Below are 22,452 nucleotides of genomic sequence, written 5' to 3' on the forward strand. Positions count from 1 at the left end.
TACCTTAGAATATCCCCAGGCGTCAGACTGGATCCGGAAAGTTTTGCGTAGCAGTACCCTTGCGCGTCGGTAGGCGTCGTCTGCGGCTCCGCGTCCGTCGTCGGCGTCGTGGGCGCCGTGATGACGTCGTCGGAGTACTTAGACGCCGCCTCCGCGTGCTGACGTCAGTTCTTCTTTTTTCCGCGCCAGCCAGCGCAGATCTGGAAAGAGCAGTTCCCTAGTCACTTTTTGACTAAACTTTTGAGATCTTTTGATCCATTTCGAAGTCTTACGACTCCGACGGTGCGGTTAGGGATGCCCGGATTCAAGCATTGCGACGAGTGCGACCGTACCATGTCGGTCACGGATCCCCACCGCTTGTGCCTGATGTGTTTGGGCGTCGACCATGACGACGAGGCCTGCTCCGACTGTCGGGCCCTTTCGAGGAAGGCCAGGCGGGAGCGGTCCCGCAGGCGACTCGAAATCCGCCAGTCGGCCCCGCGCCGTGTGAGGTCCCGGTCCCGGTCCCACGGGAGGTCGAGGGACAGGTCCGGGAGTCGGCGCCACTCCTCCGGGTCCAAGTCGTCAGGTAAGAAGCATAAGAAGTCGAAGAGACATCATCGCTCTTCTGGCTCCCCCCGACACTCGCGCGATGCGGCCGGGGGTTCGGGTGACACCGCCCACGCGGCTCCTCGGGAGTCGCGGGCGCCGCGTTCGGCCCCATAACCCCCGGTCCCTGGGCTGAACGCGACGCCGGAGATCGAGCGTTTCCTCATGGCCATGAGGTCCCTTTCTCCTCCGACGGGTTCCGCGGCGCCTTCGGGCCCAGTGAACCCGTCTGGGGGCCCTAGTGGGTCGGGGGCTACGACCCCGACGCCGCCGGGTGCTTCGGCCTCGACGCCGCCGGCGCCTTCGGGCCCGGCACCGCGGGGCTCCACGATCCCGACACCGCCGGTGCCCTCGGGCCCGGCGCCGCAGGGTACAGCGGCCCCGGCGTCGTCGGCGCCTTTGGGCCCGGCGCCTCAGGGCGCCGCTGGACCCTCCTCGGGCGATGGATCGTCACCGGTGGACCTTACGACCCCCCCGACGTCGGTCCGTGTGGTGTCCCCTCCGGCGTCGTCCTCGGGTGGCGCCGTCCCCGATGCCTCCTCTCAATCGGGTCCGACGTCGGGACGACGCCTATCGGCGTCGTTCTCGACGCCGTTGGGGGAGTTTAGTCTCTATGAACCGACCCCATTCACTTACGACCCTGAATCTCAGGAGATGGGGGAAGAGGAGAATTGGGAGGGGTCTGAGGACCCTCTGACCAGGGAGTGTCAGTTTAACATGGACTGGACAGAAGACCTTGGGGAGGCCAGTGGCCTGGACACCTCTCCAGACACTGGATTTGTCTCTCCTGCTACCGTGGCTTCGGAGGAGGGTGCTACTTATGGTGTGGTGTTGATGAGGGCTGCTAAGGCCTTGGGCCTTGAGCTCCCCGTCGCGGCCGTGAGGACTAACCTCCTCACTGAGGTCCTTAAGCCGCAGTCATGCTCCATGGAGCCTCTGCTGCCGTTTAATGAGGCCTTGACGGACGTTCTTTTGGGCACTTGGTCCAGGCCCGCTACAGGTTCGCCTGTAGATAGGAACGTGGCCAGACGCCACCGCCCAGCCCCGGGCGACCCATGTTTCCTGTCCACCCACCCCACCCCCGAGAGTCTGGTTATCCAGGCCTCTAACTCCCGACGGCTCCCCCCGATCGGGAATCCAAGAGGTACGAGGCCTATGGCAAGAAGGTATTCTCGTCCCTTAGCTTGGGACTGCGGTCTTCCAACACCGCATGCCTCTTGGGCCGTTACACCCACTCTCTGTGGGAAACGGTGGCGGAAGTGCTGCCAGAGTGTCCGTTGGAGGTACGGGCCAAACTCGGCCAAGCCCTAGTGGAGGGCCGGGACGCAGCAAAGTATTCAATCAGGTGCGGACTGGATACTACTGACTCGCTGGGCAGAGCGATGGCTACGACGGTGGCGATACGACGCCACGCCTGGCTGAGATCCGCCAACTTCTCGGCAGATGTCCAAAATACACTCATGGACATGCCGTTCGATGGCCGTCGCCTCTTTGGCGACAAGGCAGACCACGCGCTTGAGCGCTTTAAGGACTCCAGGGCTACGGCCAAGTCCTTGGGCCTCTCGGCCCGCGCCAGCAAATGGGTGCCTTTCGCTCCTTTCGTGGCCAAGGAAGGGGCGCCCCCACACGTGCCGCCAGCCACTCGCCGCAAACTGTCGTCCAGCGCGGCGGCGGCCGTGGAAACCACCGTGGAGGCGGTCGGGGAAACAAGCGGAGCCAGTCCACACCTGCCCCCGCAGCATCCGCCTCTAAACCCTCCTAGTCCGTGCTTTTCGCCCCATGTGACGCCAGTGGGAGGCAGGGTTCCCCATCACCACTCTCATTGGCGCACAGTCACTTCGGACAGGTGGGTGCTGCAGATCGTCCGAAGGGGCTACTCCCTCCCCTTCGAGACGACCCCTCAAGCCATGCCACCGCAACACCACCACGTATCGGGGGATCACTTGCGGCTCCTGCAGGAGGAAGTGTCGGCCCTCTTGGCCAAGGGGGCCATCGAACGCGTTCCTGGGCCAGAAGTAGGACGTGGTTGCTACTCCCACTACTTCCTGGTACCCAAGAAGGGCAAAGGGGGCCTACGCCCTATCTTGGATCTGAGGAACGTCAACGGCTTCCTCCGGAAGGGGAAGTTCAAAATGCTGACACTGGCTCAGGTCTTGGCTGCCCTAGACCCAGGAGACTGGATGGTAGCGTTGGACTTGCAGGACGCATATTTCCACATCCCCGTCCTGCCGGCTCACCGGCGTTACCTGCGGTTCACGGTAGGCCTCGAGCACTTTCAGTTTACTGTGCTCCCCTTCGGCCTTACTAGTGCCCCACGGGTGTTCATGAAGGTGATGGCGGTGGTCGCAGCTCATCTGCGCAGGTTAGGGGTCTCAGTCTTCCCCTACCTAGACGACTGGTTGTTGAAGGCGGGCTCGCCCCAGCCAGTCATCAGCCACCTCCAGACTACGGCGGATCTCCTGCACCAGCTGGGATTTTCCATCAATGTGCCGAAGTCACACCTGTGCCCCTCTCAGAAGCTCCTTTTCATCGGAGCGGTTCTCGACTCAGCGCAGTTTCGGGTTTACCCGCCCGAACAGCGGGTTCGGGATATACAGGCTCTGATTCCGATCTTCGGGCCGTTATCCTGGGTTTCGGTCAGGTTGACGCTGCGGCTTCTGGGGCTGATGGCCTCCTGCATCCTTCTGGTGCATCACGCACGGTGGCGGATGCGGGCTCTGCAGTGGGACCTGAAGTTTCAGTGGGCCCAGCACCGGGGCAACCTGTCCGACCATGTCCTGATCTCGGAGGGCACTGCGAGACAGCTGCAGTGGTGGCTCACAGACCGCGATTGGGTCAACGGCAGATCCCTCTCCCTTCCCCAACCGTAGCACGTAGTTGTGACGGACGCGTCCATCCAGGGCTGGGGAGGCCACTTGGGAGAGGCAGAGATCAGAGGACTCTGGTCTCCGGCGGAGTCCCGGCTCCATATCAATCTGTTGGAGCTGCGAGCGATTCGTCTGGCACTGAAAGCATTCCTCCCGTCTGTCCGAGGGAGTGTAGTGCAGGTGTTCACGGACAACACCACCGCCATGTGGTATTGCAACAAACAGGGCGGAGTGGTGTCGTGGACCCTTTGCTAGGAGGCTCTGCGTCTCTGGCAATGGCTGGAACATCAGGGCGTGACTCTGGTGGTTCAACACCTGGCAGGTTCTCTGAACGCCAGGGCGGACGAACTCAGCCGTCGGTGCTTGATGGATCACGAATGGCGTCTGAACTCGGACTTGGCGCAAGGCCTCTTTCTGCGATGGGGAGAGCCTTGGTTATATCTATTCGCCACCGAAGAGAACGCGCAATGTCATCAGTTCAGCGCATTGGAATTTCCAAGGCGGCGCTCGCTCGGAGACGCTTTTCGTCGCGAGTGGAGCTGCGGTCTGTTGTACGCCTTTCCGCCTATACCTCTTCTGCCCAGAGTGCTGAAGAAGATCAAGCGCGACAGGGCACAAGTCATCCTTGTGGCTCCGGACTGGGCACGAAGGTACTGGTATCCCGAGCTACTCAATATGTCAGTCGATCCCCCGGTTCGTCTGCCTCTTCAGGAGGACCTTCTGTCGCAGCAGCAGGGGACGGTCCTCCACCCGAACCTGTCCAGTCTCCACCTCCATGCTTGGAGATTGAGCGGCGACAGTTGAGGCCATTTGACTTGCCTCCTGAAGTTTGCAACATCATTCTGGCAGCCAGGCGTCCCTCCACAAAGACGGTATACGCCTGCAGATGGAACAGATTTGTGGCATGGTGCACAGCAAAGGCTGTGGATCCCCTCAATGCCCCTCTCTCTGAGGTTCTTCTCTTCCTTCTTTCTCTTGCCCAGCAGGGCTCTGCTCTGGGCACTATCAAGGGCTATCTTTCGGCTCTTTCAGCTTTTCTGAGGCTGCCTGACCAACCTTCTTTGTTCAAGTCCCCTATCGTAAACCGATTCCTGAAGGGCATCACTCATACCTTTCCTCCTGTTCCCTTCGTGATGCCCCAGTGGGACTTGAACCTGGTTCTAACATTTCTGATGTGCGCTCCCTTTGAGCCACTTCACAACTGTCCTCTTCGCCTTCTTTCTTTGAAGACTGCCTTCCTGGTAGCCATCACCTCTGCCAGGAGAGCGAGTGAGCTCCAGGCTCTCTCTTGTAAGCCTCCTTTCCTTTCAGTCCATCCGGACAAGGTTGTTTTGAGGACTAGGCCCTCCTTCTTGCCTAAGGTGGTCACGGCCTTCCAGATTGGGCAGTCCATCACATTGCCCACCTTCTTTCCGCCTCCGCACCCCTCGAGAGAGGAGGAGAGGCTCCACCGTCTGGACCCAAAACGTGCGCTCTCGTTCTATCTGGATCGCACATGCCAGTTCCGGGTGGATGATAAACTCTTTGTTGGGTACGCGGGCGCTAAGAAAGGGAAAGCGGTGCACAACCGGACCATCTCTCAATGGATTATCATGTGCATCCAGGCGTGTTACTCCTTGGCTAAGAAGGAACCCCCTGTTGGGCTGAGGGCTCATTCCACTCGAGCCACGGCCACTACAACTGCCTTTGGCCGAGGTGCGCCCTTGCAGGACATTTGCCAGGCAGCTACGTGGGCCTCGTTGCACACGTTTGCAAGGCACTACTGCCTGGACAGTCAAGTCCGGAGGGACGGCTACTTCGGCCGTTCCGTTCTCCAGGACTTTCTGGTGTAAATATTGGTTCGCAGACCCACCACCACGGGGATGGTATTGCTGGGGTATCTATTCTAAGGTAAGGAATCGATCACTAACGTGTCTCTTTCAGATGCACAAGTTACTACTTGTGTAACGATATATCTGTAAGAGACATTAGTTAGTGATAGATTCCTTACCGACCCACCCATCCTCCCCGTTCTGCGAACCAATATCTAGGGTTAAGGTCATCCCCTTTCAGGGCCCTAGTTTCTTGGCACCAGTGTCGGTTTTTGTCATGGCTCTGCGCTTCTGGCGCGGAAAAGCTGTGGCTAAGAACTGACATCAGCACGCGCAGGCGGCGTCTAAGTACTCCGATGACGTCATCACGGCACCCACGACGCCGACGACGGACGCGGAGCCGCAGACGACGCCTACCGACGCGCAAGGGTACTGCTGCGCAAAACTTTCCGGATCCAGTCTGACGCCTGGGGATATTCTAAGGTAAGGAATCTATCACTAACTAATGTCTCTTACAGATATATTGTTACACAAGTAGTAACTTGTGCATTCCATCACAATTCACAGAAAACTATCAGAAACATTAAACACTTATCTTACCATTTATTTTAAGCAACTTATAGAGCGTGCAAACCCCACGGGTGTCTCGGCGCTGCGGACTGTGATGAATCGGCCTAAGGCGGGTGACTATTGGTCGAAAAGCCAGGTTTTTACCTGTTTCCTAAAAACTAGCAGGGTGGGACTGGACTTAATGTGGAGGGGGAGAGTGTTCCACCATTTAGCAGTAGCGACAGTAAATCGTCTGTCGCCCCATGAGGCTTTCTTGGTTCGAGGGACCGTCAAAAGGTTGGCTTCTGAAGAGCAAAAGAGTCTATTGGCCGTTTTTTAAGAACTCAGGTTCGGTGTTACGAGTGGCCTTATATGCAATGCATAGTGCCTTGAATTTGGTTCAACTTCTTATGGGTAGCCAGTGGAGCTGGCGCAGTACCTTGGATATAGGCTTGTACTTGGGGGTACCTGACAGAATCCTGGCGGCTGCGTTCTGTATCAGTTGTAGCTTGCGCAGGACCTTTTACTGGGCATTGATTAGGAGACCATTACAGTAATCAACTTTTGACATTACCAATGTGCTGATGAGGGTTTTGCCAGCACTAGGTGGGAGAAATGGCAGGAGTTTTTTTTACCATCCTAAGGACGTAGAAGGACGAGGAGAGAACTATGTTAGTGTGGTGAATGGAAGATAGTTTGTCGTAAAAAATAACACAAGGTTTCTGACCTTTTTGACGGGAGACGCAGGTGATCCCAATTTGGCTGGCCACCAAGTGGGGGACCAGCTAGGGGAGAGGTTGCAGAAGATCATCACCTCCGTCTTGTCGGAGTTTAATTTTAGACAGTTGTTGGCCATCCATGTACTGATTGCTAGTATTCCTTCCTGAAATCTGCCAGCGACTATTTTTCCGTCATCGTGTACTGGAAGCACCAGTTGAGTGTCATCGGCATATGATGTTAAACCCATTCCGTGGGCTTTGAAGACCCTGGCCAGGTCTGACACGTAGATATTAAATACGGTCGGACTCAGAGAAGAACCTTGTGGCACACTGTACGGGAGGGCAAATGTTAAGGAATTAAATTCGCCAAGCCTTACTAACTGGGTGCGATTGGAGATGAAGGATGAGATGAGGTCTTTGGCCCTATGTCTAATGCCGATGGTTGAGACACAGTGGATCAGTGTTGCATGATCAACCATGTCAAAAGCTGCCGAAAGGTCCAGCAGCACTAGGATAGCAGCCCCGCCCTGGTCAAGTACTGTCCTAATTTCGTCAGATGCCTGATAAGGGCTGTCTCGGTAACGTGGCCCTTCCTGAAGCCAAATTGTGTTCGGTCTAGTAGGTTGTTATCGTCAATGAACTTGGCCAACTGGGTGTTCATGATTTTTTTGAAGATTTGCTGCATATGGAAGGCACGTGAAGGGCCTGTCGTTTTTTGTCTCTGCGGGATCAAGGTATTGCTTCTTTAATAGAGGCTTGATGATAGCCTTTTTCCAGATGGAAGGATAATTACCTGTGAGAAACATCGCATTGCATATGTTTGCTGAGTTAGGAGCGATTAGGTCAGGATCTGTTGCAGAGTAGAAAGGGGGCAAGGGTCATTGGGAGAGCCTGACTTGATAGTGGAATTTAAATGTTTTATATGGTGTGGTGAGACCGGTTTGAATTCCCAGAAAGTAGAAGTAGTTCCTTTCTCGTTGAGGTTGTCAGTTTGGCTGTCCATTCTAGTTTGGACTGAGAAGTTGGCGTGTATTTAGTTGACCTTTTCTTGCAAGAAACTACCTAGTGAGTTGCAGAGAGATTGGGTGGCGTCGTTTGAGGAGTTCGCCGCTGCCCTGATAGCTTGGTCACTACCTGGAATAGCTGTTTCGCTGAGCCTTGGGCGGATTCTATTCGTAGAAGGTAGAATTTGCTTTTTTCAGAGATAATGAGGAGTTTGTGCTTGGTCATTGCTTCCTTGTAATGGACTTTTTCAGTGTTTTCGTAATTTCTATGCCAGCGTCTTTCAAGGTTCCTACAACGTTGTTTCTCTAGCATCAGTACCTCTGAGAACCAAGGGGCGGAAGGGGTGTTCCTATTTTTGGAGGCGTTTTTAAGTGGTATCAAGGCACTGAAGGCATTGTGTAACCAATATGAATAGTAGGTGGAAGCAAGTTCAGGGTCTGGTGTAGCATCAAACTGAGTGGATAGCATATGTGTTTTGAGGAGGTGATGATCAATGCAACTCCAGGCTCTGAACCACTTAGTGGAGGAGGGGCTAGTGTGCTGAGGGGTATTGTTCCCTGTCTGAATGTCAACCAGAACTGCACAGTGGTCAATCCAAGTTAGGGGAAGGACATTCTTTAGTGAAATTTGCTCGTTGTTAGAGAACAGACCATCGAGTGTGTGGCCAGCTGAGTGTGTGGGGCTTGTCACAAACTGTGAGAGTCCTGCTGCCTCTAATTCTGAAATAAGGGAAGATGTGTCTGTGTCTTTATTAGTCTCCAAGTGGAAGTTAAAATCCCCCAGGATAGCGAAATTGGGTTCTCCTGCTACAGGTTCTACTAGGCTGCCCAAGGCTGAAAGAAATTCGGCCCAAGAGCCCGGTGGGCGATAGAGGAGGGTTCCTTTAAAGGAATGGGATTGAGAAAGTTTTATCGAAAAGGTGAGTGCTTCGCAAGCCAGCGAGGGAATAGTCTCAGTCCTGACTGAGTACTTGTCTCTATGAATGATCGCCAGGCCTCCTCCTTTTTTGATAATTCTATTGTGTCTGCATGTACAGAACCCATCAGGGGTCGCGGAGCAGAAGTCTGGACCAGCAGAGGGGTCCCCCCAGGTTTCCATGATAAATAGGTCATGGTTGTTGTCCATTAGAAAATCCGATATTTCTATTTGTGTTTTAAAAGGGAACGTGCATTTATGAGGGCTGAGTGAATGTATTCATGATTAATGAGTGGGGGTAAGGCCGAGTGGGTGATAGTCTTATGGGAGGTATCAGTTGAAATGAACAATTAGAGCAATTAAAAGAAGTACAGGCGACCGGGGAGTTTAAGTGGGTTGGTGGGCATGTGTGAGTGTCATTGGCGAGGAGGATGTCTTTTAGTTGGTTACTGGTATAGGTTAACAGTTTTCCGCGTGGTGCTGATTTGGGGGGGCCAGGGGGCATGGTCCTAGGCCTGGTCTAGGTGCGGACGGGCGCAGACAGGCTTACTTTTGGCGCGCCAGCGGCGCACCCGCTGCACGCAGCAAAAGGCATGTGGCCTTTGTAGTGAGGTTGAGCAGCTGCTAGTCTGCTAACCTCCGTGTTCTACCAGAAGTGTGAGGGGAATACTTCCGGTGATTGCGATTAATACCTCCACACAAGCTGAAGACTCAGTGGTAGACCGGGGAACACGCAGAACGGAAATTAAGGTAAAATACAAAATACAGTGACTGTGCGCAAGTGCTTTTAAAATCTCAGAGTCATTTAAAATTCCTAATTTTAGAAATGTCACAGTTGTAGGAGCCCTTTACTAGGCGCTCCGGTTGCGGTACTAACAAGTGGAAGTGTTGCCCAACTGATTCAATCACATCCGCTGCGCTTAGCGAATGGCATGTTGCCTTTGTAGTGAGGTTGAGCAGCTGCTTGCCTGCTAACCTTAGTGTTCTACTGGAAGTGTGAGGGGAAGACTTCCGGTGATTGCGATTTAATCCCTCCACACGCTGAAGATTCAGTGGTGGACCGGGGAACACTCAGGACGGAAATTAAGGTAAAATACAAAATACAGTGACTGTGCGCAAGTGCTTTTAAAATCTTGGAGTTGTTTAAAATTCCCAATCTTGGCACACCCGCAGCCAGTACACCGTCAGGCTGCAGACTGAGAAGTGAGAGAAAAAAAATCAAGGCAACAGGCCGTTTTCCACGGTTCTGGAACAACATCTCTGTAGCAGCGGCGGCTCTAGGCTCATGGTGGCCCTGGGCAGGGAGCGTAGGTAGGGGGCCCCGGAAGAGGGGGTCCAGGCGGGGCGGAGCACGGAGGCCAGTGAAGAGGGCGGGTCAGGGTGTTTGGAAGTGGAACAGAGCCGGAGGCCGCCAAATCCTTGCCAGGGGCCGCCACGCAAATATCTATCCATCCTCAGAAGATTGTTATATAAAGGATATATATTGGCGTGGTGGCCCCTGGGGTTTGGTGGCCCTGTGCAGGTGCACAACTTGCACATGCATAAGGCCACCCCTGTCTGTAGCCATCAGAACTGCCACCACGTTGTTCCAATTTAGGAAAATTAACGATCCACCTCTTTTGAGAACACTACATCGCAACCCATTAAACCCGCCCACAACCAAGCTACCTCTCATATCACTCGTTAACTTTATGCTTGTCTTTGACCCTGCTGGCTAGGCTTGCGCTATAGAAAGACTATGGGGCTTATTTACAAGCCCCTTGCGCCACCGATGCATCACTTTTAATATGGGTAAGTGACACACTGGTGGTGCAAGGGGGTTGTAAATAAGCCCTTATAGATGAATGTCCCTATTCTTTGTCATTATTTGCCCAAATGGGCATAAGCACAAGCCGCACGCCTCCATGACTTAAAAATGTTAATGTCAGTGCTAAAGGATCACAACATAGTTCCTATTTTAGTGTGTTGATTCGCCCTTGGCACTCCCCCAGAGAATGCCAAAGGTGAAATTCTTACTCCTTAGTCCTTTTCCCAGATAAACATGGGCAGGTGCAAATACACTTCCAATATTGCTGAAAACAACCACCAAACATTTCAAGCTATCGCAGTGGCAAAATAGGACAACTACATTTTATTGCACCACGCCCTGAAGAACAATCTCTTGTGCAACACTATTCCAGGCAGTGATTGCCGGTTTAGTCCACAAGCTGTTCATGACACTCTAACCCACCTCATGTTGTTTCAATGCATTAAGACGCAACGACTATTACTACATTAACATTGTTTGCTTACAATACACTATTGAACTTCTCATGGTTCTTGTGTGCGATACTCATTGTAGTGGCTTCCCCCAATGACTCCTACTTATTTCTGAATACAAAATATTTTAGCATAAAATGGACACTTTTCAGAGATTCCTTCCTGGGTATGCCATCTGAATGTTGTTCCTGGTGTTGGAAGTATCCCAAATCTGAAGGAAATAAATATTCAACTAACCTTATTTCTGTGTAATTGTTGTAATCCAAATATATTTTTTGCCCTCCTGTGTCTTTATACAAACATGCAATGTAATTAACTTAAAAGTGTAATGTGTTGCCATCCACTGCCCTGGCCCAAGGTAATGAAGTGACTCTTGTCAGTGAAAAGTCCCCTTCATTGCTTCTCCTTAGCTTTGACCATCTATTATCAAGAAACATTAGCACCTGAGGTCTGGCTTGGTGTATTTTGTTGCATAGCCACTATCCATGAAATTGCTGTTGTGCCCTGTGGTAGGAAGAGCTGTTAGGTGCTTAACAATGTCCTTCTTTGGTTTCTAAGCACATCACACTTTCATGGCCCCAGAACTGTTACCCGTAATACATTCTGTCCTTCAGGGAGTGTCCTGCCATTTTCTGGACTTTTTCCAGTACATCTGTAGTTCCTGGCGAAATATTTCAATTGGTGAACCCCATATTCCAGAGGTCTGTGGCTACAGAACCCAGGAGCATATCATCGTAGGCAACTCTACAGGTGTGTGTGCCAGCTGCCTAGGTGTATCTATAAGCTGGAGGTACAAGTTCCATGTCCTGTGAGATAGGTCACTGACTAGATAGGTGTACAAAGTGGGGACCACCTGCCCAAATGTTGAAGGTTACACTCAACCTTTCATACTTCTCAGGTCCGAAAAAGTGCACTATCTAGTTGGGTTAATAAGATCTGTTATTTGCAGGGCTGATACTTGGGCTAGGAGGCACTATATATTTACTATGTTATGGTTTTTATTTTTATTTCTTTGTAGGGAAGAAAAGGAACGAGCCGGAGAAAGAAATCCCAGTCATTCCCATTCCTACTCAGCCACGGATGCCGCACAGTCCCCCATATAGGCCCACACACCGGTATGTACGGCACCATGATACTTGGCGGAGTCAGCAATGTTTTTCAGGCGGATATACGTATAAGAGTGAAACTAAGCGGGAAACTGACTTTTGGGTGGTACAAACATGAGGTAACCCCACTGGATTTATGGGATCTCACTAGTGTCCCTTCTCCCAAGTCAATGTTGTCTTAGATTACCTTCTGCCTATGTCAACATAATAGTACCATAGAAACTGGTTTTACAGCAAATCTTGAAGCAAAGCTGTGCATCACCTCTTGCTGTAATGCTCACATCCCAAACCTGAAGCATTTCCATGGGGTGGGATTCATATAAATTTAAAGAGTTTCAAATCTGATGGAACTACATTTACAGCCGTCTACAGACAAAATACAGTAAAGCAGTGGCGACTCCTCCGCTAAGGAGGAGGAGCATCGCCTCACTGCTTTTTTGCAGTGACACAAAGGGAAAATAAAATGATAAAAAATGTGCGTTATTATCATTTTATTTTCTCCTACTTCCACCCCTTTGCGTTAGAGGGCAGGGGTAGGGGAGGAGTGGTAGCACCCTCCTAAAGTGCGCAGTGACTGCTTGGGCGGCCCGAGGGCCGCCCTAAACAGTCTTGCGCACTTCGCATTTTCTCCATGCAGGCTGCATTACAGCCTACATGGAGAATATGTCCAGTCCCCCAGTCAGCGTCTGAGCACCGAAACACAGCGCTCAGACCAATCAAAATGCTGCTAAGGCAACGTTGTGATTGGCTGACTGGTCGTCTGGGTCTGCTTCCGTAAGGCCCAGCGAGGGAGGACTAGGGAGGCGAGGAAGCGGCGAGAAGGTGAGTTTGAATTTTTTGTTTTTTTATTCCTGCTTCCCTCCTTGTCCCCTTCTCCTGCCCCCACCTCCCTACCTCCAGCGTCCTCCCCCCTCCCACCTCTGCCCCCTACCTCCAATCAGAGCCAGCAGCCTATGCAGTAAAGTACCACACAATAAAATCTACAAAAGTATATACAAATATCTAAGTTTTTGCCCTGGCAGTGAAACTGAATGTGGTCTGGTAAAATGTTATTCAGGGCAACTTATACTAATAAATGTAAAATTGCATACTACTACAGTGCAAAAGTCAAATTGCAGTACATTACCACAGTAGCACGAACTTGACATGAGAAAATCATTGTTTATTGTCTTACAGTCTGCATATTATCATTGCTTTACGCGCGGAAAATGCTCTTTTATGTGATTTTACATTACTGCACAAATTTAACCCCCTGCATCCTGGTTTTGGTAATTATCTTTTATTTAAAAAAATCAATAAATAAATGTAAAAACATGCCATTGCATGAACCATATATGCAGATGAGCAGAATGTAATAGGCTATTTATTACCATTGTTAAGGTGGGGAAGGGCATCATGACCCAGTCAATGCTTCGCCTCTCTTGAGTCATGGCCCCTCCTCACACTCAACAACGGTAATAAATAGCAGAGTATCAGAAAAGTGTTCAGCAGTGCTTTAAATGGGGAAAAAATAGTGCAGGTACGCATTTAAATGTGGCGAGTGGGCGGGGATAGGGGCGGAGCTAAATGCCAGACATGCAAAGTTTTTGGGCATATATACCAGTTGCAATACACACGAGAAATGTCTTTTTATATACAAATCCGGTTAATTCCTTATACAAAATAAAAGTCAAACTGTGATATTTTAACCTTTCCTTATTTTGTCACATTTCTCACAAAAACAAGCAGACACTCACAAAAGAATCGGGTGGGATTAAAGCCCTTTTAACCTCCCATGGTTTTTCTCATTGTGCTGTAACTGGGCTGCCTCGATTCCTTGCAACACATCATGATGGCGAACACTAAGATATCATGCAAATGGGCCCACGCTGAATGGTTCAGCAGGGGCTCAGCTCAGGGCTTTAAAAGTGATTTGGCTGAACAAAGAGACAGGATACTACCACTAGAGGCCAATACGCCTACCCTCCAGGAGTACCGGTACTCTCCACAGCAGTAGAGAAGTGCCGGTACTCAGGGTGATAATAAGAAGTGCCGGTACTCAGTACCGGTGAGTACCGGCCCATTTAAAGCACTGGTGTTGAGCGATGCCAAATGGCACTGTGTTGAAGAGGGCTGGGCTCCACTAGAAGCAAAGACAAGTGGCACATAGGGAGAATCAGAAAGGAAGAGCCAGAAAGTTCAGGTGTTGGTTGTTTGGATGCTTACACGCAAGGGATGATACAAAGGGGCTTATTTACAAGCCGCTTGCACCACCTGTGCGTCACGTTTAATATGGGAAGTGTGCAGATCCGCATTACCATTAGATTACAGGAAGAGCTCTACTTACTTGCCTCTTCCATGCCTTGAGTCATCAGTGCATGCATGTGTGTGTGTGCACCAATGACCCAACCAATAAAGGTACTTTGCATGGACCAGACACACATGGGCAGCTTTCCAACTGGCTAATGTGAAAATCGATTAAAGTATATTTGTAAGGGAACCCTTTGAAGTTTAAGTACCCCAGATGCTGTTGCACATAAAGGGTGCTCTGTTGACTCTTCAAACCCACAATTTGAGTCTAATTATTTGAGGGAGACTCTTGACTTTATGAGTCACTGAAGATTCTTTGGGGAAAACTTTACAGTTTGGAGTTTGCAGCACACCTGTACAGGATACGGATGTGTGTGGAAACTACTTGAGGGCATCTTGTTTGATTGGTGCCTTTCGGTTGTTTTAGTAGCATCTCCTAGAACCTTGGGTTTCTTGTGGTGTGAGTGTGTTGATGATATTTGGGATATGGCTGGACCTCTTCAATTCTCCCTCCCTCTACAGCCCCAGACAACACCTGCCAGATCGTTGTAAAGCCCACTTTGATGCCATCGCCAATATCCGTGGAGAGATCTTCTTTTTCAAAAGTGAGTATATGTTCAGTATTTTGTGCAACAATACATCTGTATTGCTCCGAGTCAGCCTGTGTATGCAACCAACTTGGACACACGTGTGTGCGCGTGAGTGTCCAATATATCTTGGCGTGAGCAACCAACCTATTTGTGTTTGTGTGTGGTACCAGTTGTCTGTGGCTGCCTTCAAGATCCGCTTGTGATTACCTGTGTTTGGAATCACCCTTTATGTTGTTGTTGTCTTTCTGGATGTAGGCTGCTACTTTTTTAGGAACATTACTGCCTAACATGTGGTTATCTGGCAAACAATAAGTGCTGTGTCAAAGTTTTGCCTTTTATCCTGCGTCCGGAGATTTTGAATGTCGATGTGCCAAGACTAGCCTCTTTCAGCCGACACTCCTTTGCTTATCTTATTTTTTTTAATTCTTTTTATTGACTTTTCAACGATTTTAGGATCACAATGCATTAACAATGTGCGATTCGTCCACATCGCATCCCCTCCACCCACCAGCTGCAGGCGATTCCAAATTCCATCAACATACATTGGTACTCTGGGCAGTTGCCTGGGGGGCATGAGCATAGGGACAAGGGGCCCCTTGCAGACCAGAATTTAACACTAATTTTCCATTAAACATTTTTATTCTTGTGAGTGGTTGTGTAGGAAGGGGCCATACACTGCTTTGCCTGGGAGCCTATAATGCTTTAAAGATGGCCCTCTCAACATAACTCGCAGTTCATTGTTGATCCGCCACCTCCCAAACTCCACCAGGGACACAGTACCCCAGGCAAAATATTGTGCCCATTCTCCCCTGAAATTTCAGGAGATGCCCAGTTCAGGGAATTCCATTGTGCTCTTTCCATAGTTGCCAGGTTCATGATATTTTTGCGAGCAACCTCTAGACCTATATACTACCTCCTCGGTGAGTGAGCAATAGTCCTTTCCCCTTAACCACTTGGATATTGGGGGGCCTCCCTAAATCTCCAGTGGCTCGCTATATCTTGGTTAGCAAATGTGCAGCCAATCCTGACCAACAACTTTTGTGCTCTGTTCCTATCCTATCCAGGACCAGGACAGCCAGTGTGGGATCCTGATGTATCGGGATCCCGATTACCACCTCTAGTTTGTGAAAGATTAGGTCCCATGATCTATGTATCACTCAACACTCCCATACCACATGCATGAAGGAGCCTAGGACTGACTACAGTGGAGACATTATGACCCCCGCCCAGTCCCATGCTGCACAACCTGTCGTGAGTATAATAGACTCTATATAAGTACTTAAAATGGATTAATCTCAGGCGTGCTGGAATTACCAGTTCCGGGGCAGCCTCTAGCCTCTGTACACTCCTACTCCAAGGGCCCGGGATCAGATTTCCAACGCTCCCTAAATTTAACCAATGGGTCCAGGGCGTTTAACATCAGAGTTCTGTACAGGCTGAATATGCCTTTCCCACTGATAGCGGACAGCGTGAGCTAGAATTAATCTTTATCTTATTATTGCAGGTTCTTTTGCATGCCCTCTTTCTCTCTTCACCACTGTTTTTCTTTCTCTTTTTCCTTCCCTTTAGTATTTTTCCCTTTCCTGCTCTGGGTCAAAGTCAAATGACGAAATAAGAGCAGAACAAAGTGAGGCGAGCATCCTGTCCCGGCACAGGACATAGCCAGGGAAGCACTTCAATGATGCGGATAACTAGTCTCATACCAGACAGGAAGAAATTAAGTTGTCTGTTGTGTTATGGCGATGACCTCCCATCCTTTTCCCAACCATCTTTATTTCTATGATTTGTCCTCCCCTCCCCCCTCCCCTTTTGTCCTTGCCCAGTATCATAATTCAGTTTTCAGACTATCCATGCTGGTAATTTGTGGATCATAACAGTTAATAAACTCTGCTGACTTCACATCTCTCCCCACGCCTGAAAGTATCCTATGTCAATGGTGTTAATCATTAACCCCTTCACTGCGGCGGCAATTCTGCCGCAGTGCTAGGGGGGCGCCCGCTCAATGGAACGCTCAGCGCAAGCGCGGAATCCGCGCCGCGCAGGCGTGCCGAGCGGGCCGTGACGGAACCGCTCCGTCACCAGCACAGTGCGACCGAGGCTGGTGACGGAGCGGTTCAGTCACCAGCATGGGAGGGGTTAAAATAACCGATACGGGAGTGCCATAGGGCAGCACTCCTTTGAAACACTGAGGTGAAAATCGCTTGTTTTTTAGTTCTGAATGATCATGGGTGGGCTAGGGTATTCATTGGGTAGGCCGGCCCACCCTCTAGAACCAGCCCTACCGACCCCCACTCACCCCCACCCCAACTCCTCTATCTAAAAACTAAAGAGTCGTTTCTGGCAATTTGATCTAAAACACATGTTATGTGAGGTAATTTGAGTGACTGTAATATCATGTCATTTAACTTGACTATGTCACTTCCAGCACTATAGGAATTTGCCTGTTTGAAATCTGGAAAACCTCTCCTTTTTGGACATAATGTTGGCAAGCATGCTGTAGGTCAGTGACAGCCCATGTGTGGCTGTTCCAACATGGCTTGTGTGTGTCTTGATCATGGATGTGTGTGCCACACTTGGACTGCCTGTACATGTGAGTGCCCTTTGTGTGGCTGGTTTGTGACTGTCTGTGTGCGACTGCTGTGTTGCTGTTACGCGATTCTTTATTTCTGCAACAACGCTGCCTGGGTATCCCGTGAATGTATGGCACTGTTGAACTGCGTCTGCTCTTACACTGCGTGTATGTGCAGCTTGTGTGTGATAGTTCCATGACTTTCAGTGGTGTGTACAACCAGTGGTCGAAGTGGGCGGGATCGGAAGGGCACGGCGTGCCCATACTTATTTCAATTCATAGAGTCTGTTCCCCTACTTTCTATTTGAAATATGCCTGCCAGAAGACCGCTGGCAGCTGCCCCCCCCCACCTTTGTTCACCCTCTTCCCTTTTTTTCTGTCTCACACCTCCTCATTTAGTAAAACAGAGACTTCATGACACAGGCATTACCCTCTCTTTCCTCCTATCGTTCTTTTGCTCCCCTGTGAAATGGATCAAAAAAAGACAAAGACTTTTGCGGAAAAAGTCATCTTTTCCTACTATTTTTCAATTTCTAAGTGCAGCCTCGGGGTGGAGGGAAATAAAAAATGCAAAATATGAAAAATAACTAACTAACCAAAGCAAGACAGAGTGGTTGCAAGGTGGCCAGATTGATTTATTCACACCTAAACACATTAGCGCCGCTTTCCAGTGTTTGACAGTAAAGCTCTACTTTTGTTTTCCGTTGCTGTTTGAACAACATTGTTTTCCCTGGGTGGGAAAGTGCACTATTCCTGGAGGTACTGAAATACCTGCTTGATGGGTGAATTGGAAAACAAAATGTAACCCGCAGCTCTGTATTTACAATTATGGTCTTTTTAAATCATACTGCTTTCGTTTTGTAAGGCTATAAGCAATGGGCATTGAAGCGGGTCCCTTCTGGGCCCTGTAGTCATGGCCTTAACTTTTCAGGCAAAAGCACTCACTAATTTCTGAATGTGTAAAAAGAAAAAGGTAACCATGTTGTTCCTGCTTACATTTCACATGCTTTACTTAATCTTGCATTCCTTATGAGTGTTTGCTTTTTCTAGGATGTTGTTCATTTTTTTTAGGCAGCATATTACTCTGGTCTAGTGCGTAATTTGAATTGAGTCAGATCCAGGTGTTTATAGCGGGTCAGTGCAGTGCAAATTTCTTTCAGAGGGGCAGAATGGTGTTCAGTGGGGGAGATGATGCGGCACTATAGTCAGAGCTGCTGAATTTGGCACTGGGGAACCAGGTTCAGCCTTCATGGCCAGTCCCCCAGACCACTCCCCCTGAGGGAGCACATTCCCATGCTAGACCTTAGAAGGCCCAGCAAGATCTTAAAAACCCCAGTGTCTTAGCACCAGCAGGTGGACTCTAGCAGTTGCAAGTGTGGGTTAACCTTGAAGGCCTGTCTGCTGCAATTCATTCTGAAGTTCACCTCCAGTTTTGCAGGCAGGCCTATGATGCAGCACACTATAGAGTGACAGTGACTCTGTCACTGAGGTCACAGGGCCCTTGAGTAGGGTGGCTCTAGGACAGTACGATCGCAGCAGGCGCTGACCAGCCGCGGTCCATGCAGCTTACAGGGGTGGGGCAGAGGGGCCCGATATGGGGGGATTTCGAGGGACGATACAGAGGGGAAATTAAATAAATATTTAATTTTCCCTCCGCATCGTCCTCAAAATCTCCCCTTTCCCGGCCCCACCACTGTTACCTGCCTGGACCGCGGCTGGAGCTGACTTCAGGTTACCTTTGCAGGCTGAGTGTCCTGATTCAGAACCTAACAAAGAGTCGACATGGCACACATCCCTGTGTGCCATGCCCACAAACCCACTGCCCTGGCATCAGTGTGGGATTAATGTGCTGAGAGGTTTGATATCAAACTTGTCAGTCTTCAGTGTAGCCATTATGGTGCTGTGGAGTTCGTAATGACAACCTCCCAGCACCATATACTCTTAATGGCATCACTGCACTTATAGTGCCCAGTAATAGCCCGGGGTACTGTAGGGGCACAGGGCTCGTGCACCTGTGCCCACACCACTGGCATAGGGCACCTAGCTAGAGGGGTGGCTGATGTATGCCACGGCAGTGGGTTTGTGGGCATGGCACACAGGGATGTGTGCCATGTCGACTCTTTGTTTAGTTCTGCACCAGGACACTCAGCCTGCAAAGGCAGTGTGCTTGTGTCAGGGTACAGGGCCCCTAAAGATGGCACAATAAGTGCTGCAGCCCTTAGGGGTCTTCTCAGGTCACAATGCCCTGGGTGCCTAGGGTACCATTTAACAGGGGCTGACATGTGGCCAGAGATGCCAATTGGGTTTAGGCTTTAGTACAGTTTTTAGGGAATGAACACAGCCCCTGGGTCCCTGATTGGCAGGGACCCAGGGCACACCAAAAAAAATGCACCAGGTATCAGGCAAAAAGTGGGGGGGTTACTGCAACAGAAACCACTTCGTTACACAAGCACCCCCAGCCCAAAGGCCAGGAGACTCAGCCAACACTGGGAGAGTCTCTCTAGTCTTTCAGGCGTGGAGGAGTTGAGGACGTGGTTTGAAAGTTGCAGGGCCTACTCTGCCTTATATCTTTCTGTCCAGGTCAGTCCCTTTGGGGAGCTGGCCTACCTTATCAGTTTCATGACCTAATTCCTGAAGCTCCTCTCCTTGCTCTTTAGTGTCTTCATCCCATCTTTTTACTTTGGTTCCAGAGGTGCCTACCTCTGCAAAGTCTAACTTAGCTAGGGCAAAGCCCAGATTACCCACAGAGGTTATCCACAGTTTGAGCAACCCCACCATGACCAGTAGGGGCAGAGGGCCTAGCTTACTATTTGGCAGGGGGTTAGGCCACCATGCCAAGGATAGGGCTGCCATGAAGGCTAACACCCAGCAGAGGCTGCTGACAGCTCTCAGTGCCCAAAACCACACCGTTAGCTCCTGACTGCCAAGTGAAGGGGCTATCTTACAGGACTTTTTGGGTCCTGGCTGTCTGCCTGTTGTTTTAGGGTGGGGGGTCACCACACTTTGTAGTGAACACCCTTCCTCCACTCTTTGTTCTGCCAGCTGAGGAGCCACCAACTCAGGCTGGACAGTTGCCTCACTAGTCAGGTCTTTTTGTTGGCTAGGGGGGGGGGCTTTACCAGGGCCACATTTGGAGTTTTCCCTCACTGGGATAGAATCTCCCTGGCCTTCTGGAACTGTGGCTAACAGTTTCCCACCTTTACTATCCTGTTCCTTTTTTCTTGTTTAGGGGCTCAGTTGCACTGACTGCAGGTTGAGCCCCCCTAGTTTTCTTGGGTGAGGCCTGGCATTGGGCCAGTGGCTCTCTTTGGCTCAAATCCACCTCTAAGTGGTCATTCACCAGGAGACAATCAAGAGGGAGGTCTTTACTGACTACCACCTTTCTCCATCTAAGGGACCCAGCTATGACTAGGGGCACTACAGCCACAGGCCTAACAGTGCATCCCCCTGGGACAGCCCTTACTCTTCTGGTTTCTCCTGGGATATACTGGTGTGGGAGTACCAACCTGTCATGTACCACAGTGTGACTGGCACAAGTATCTCTCAGGGCAGAGGCTGGGACTCCATTCACCAGTAGGTGGTGGAAGTGTCTACTCCCCTCTGGGATCTCCAGCTTAAACGTTTGGCCCATTCTCTAGTTGAAGGCTAGGAGGACTTCCTCATCTGAGGAGCCATTCTTCCATGCTACACTGGCAACCCCTGGGACTACATTAGTCACCCTTGGAACTGCGCTAGGGATCCTTTCTTAGGACAGCTAGGGTCCTTGGTGTGGTGTCCTGACTTCTGACAGTTGTGACACCATATTCTGTTGGGATCCCAATTCTTACCTTGGTACGCTTGTTTAGCTTGTGAGGTGTCTTTGGGCCCACCCTCCTGGTTAGGTTTTTGGGGGCTACCTGGGACTCCTTACTTTTATCCTCAAGGGGTTCACTATCTTTCTTCTGGGGAGGCTACTAGTTTCGTCAGATTATACAACAGATGATGTATTATGTGGCAAACATGGCAGAGCCATAATTATGTGTAAACCGTTTGCAAAGCAGGATATTTTGCCATTCATGTTTGAACTGCTTTTGTGGAAAAAGGGTGGAGAAGTGCTGATGACAGAACTCCATGGCTGAGAGACAAATGGTGGCTTGCGATTCCACTTTTAAGGATATTTGGGACATTCTGTGATTGGAAACATATCCCACTTTGTGAATGTATTTTAATATCAATTACTCATATTAAACCTTAAACATGTGTATCCATTGGTTAATTGAAATAACGAAATAAGCTGTAATCAGTTAGGGAAATGGGAAACAAATACTAAAAATTGGGATATTTTGCTCTTTCTACCACACATCTGACTCCTCCAACTGACCCAATCCACTGGTTATTCCCGCCCTCTGATTCTCCGCCCACAGTTCCCCTACTTTTTTTATTCCCCACTTCGACCACTGTACACAACAGGTCTCTGGGTTGTCTAGTCTGGTTACTTGTACAGCCCACGTATTTGCTTCTACCCTGTGACTGCTTGTGAGGTGTGTACTAGCCAGATTGTGCTTCGGCCCGTGACAACCTGTGATATTGCAGCTGGGATGATGTGTGCCCCAGCCGTGATTGTGTGTTTGTCTGTCAGTCCCTCTTCAATGTATGTGAGCTGAAACCTCTACTCAATGACCTCTGTTCCCCCCTATGCCGTGTCCACCTTGTCCTTCCTTTATTTCTTACCCTGGCATACACCCGTTTTGTTTTCCTCATACAGAGCGTTACTTTTGGCGGATGCAGCCCTCCCGTAACTTGGTCTCCCTGAACCCTGCGAACGTGGGCCAGTTTTGGCACGGCCTGCCAGCAGATTTCGAGCGCATTGACGCGGTCTACGAGAGAGCCAACGACAGCAAGATCGTCTTCTTCATAGGTGAGCTGTCAATTAACCCATGCTTCCTGCGGAAACCACTTACTACCAATCCCAGTTCGCCCCCATTTCCAGTATCTGAGTACCTAGCGCCTTCCAGGGGCAGTACTAGATATTGCGTCCCAAAACTGTTAAAGTGTGAAAAAGCGATTCTGGCGGATCCTGAAGAGACCAAAGTCTGGATGGGCATGGCTTGGAAAAGCTGTGTCGCCAAAATCTGTTCCAGGCTGCTTTATGATTGTTCGCTAAGTGGTAGTCCGCTGGAACACTGAAGTTGTTCCTCGCTTTAGC

At 50.3% G+C, this 22,452-nt stretch overlaps 1 protein-coding gene across 1 annotated transcript in view; it reads left to right on the forward strand.

The window, feature by feature from the left end:
- MMP25 (matrix metallopeptidase 25) overlaps positions 1-22,452 on the forward strand; it is a 157,961-nt gene that overhangs the window by 125,545 nt on the left and 9,964 nt on the right. The window contains exons 6-8 of the mRNA XM_086931713.1: positions 11,732-11,828; positions 14,631-14,713; positions 22,012-22,164. Of these exons, the coding sequence (XP_086787839.1) occupies positions 11,732-11,828; positions 14,631-14,713; positions 22,012-22,164 (333 nt within the window). The remainder of the gene's footprint in view (positions 1-11,731; positions 11,829-14,630; positions 14,714-22,011; positions 22,165-22,452) is intronic.

Source organism: Lissotriton vulgaris, chromosome 7 (assembly GCF_964263255.1).
Source record: "Lissotriton vulgaris chromosome 7, aLisVul1.2, whole genome shotgun sequence".
NCBI classification, from domain to species: Eukaryota; Metazoa; Chordata; class Amphibia; order Caudata; family Salamandridae; genus Lissotriton; species Lissotriton vulgaris.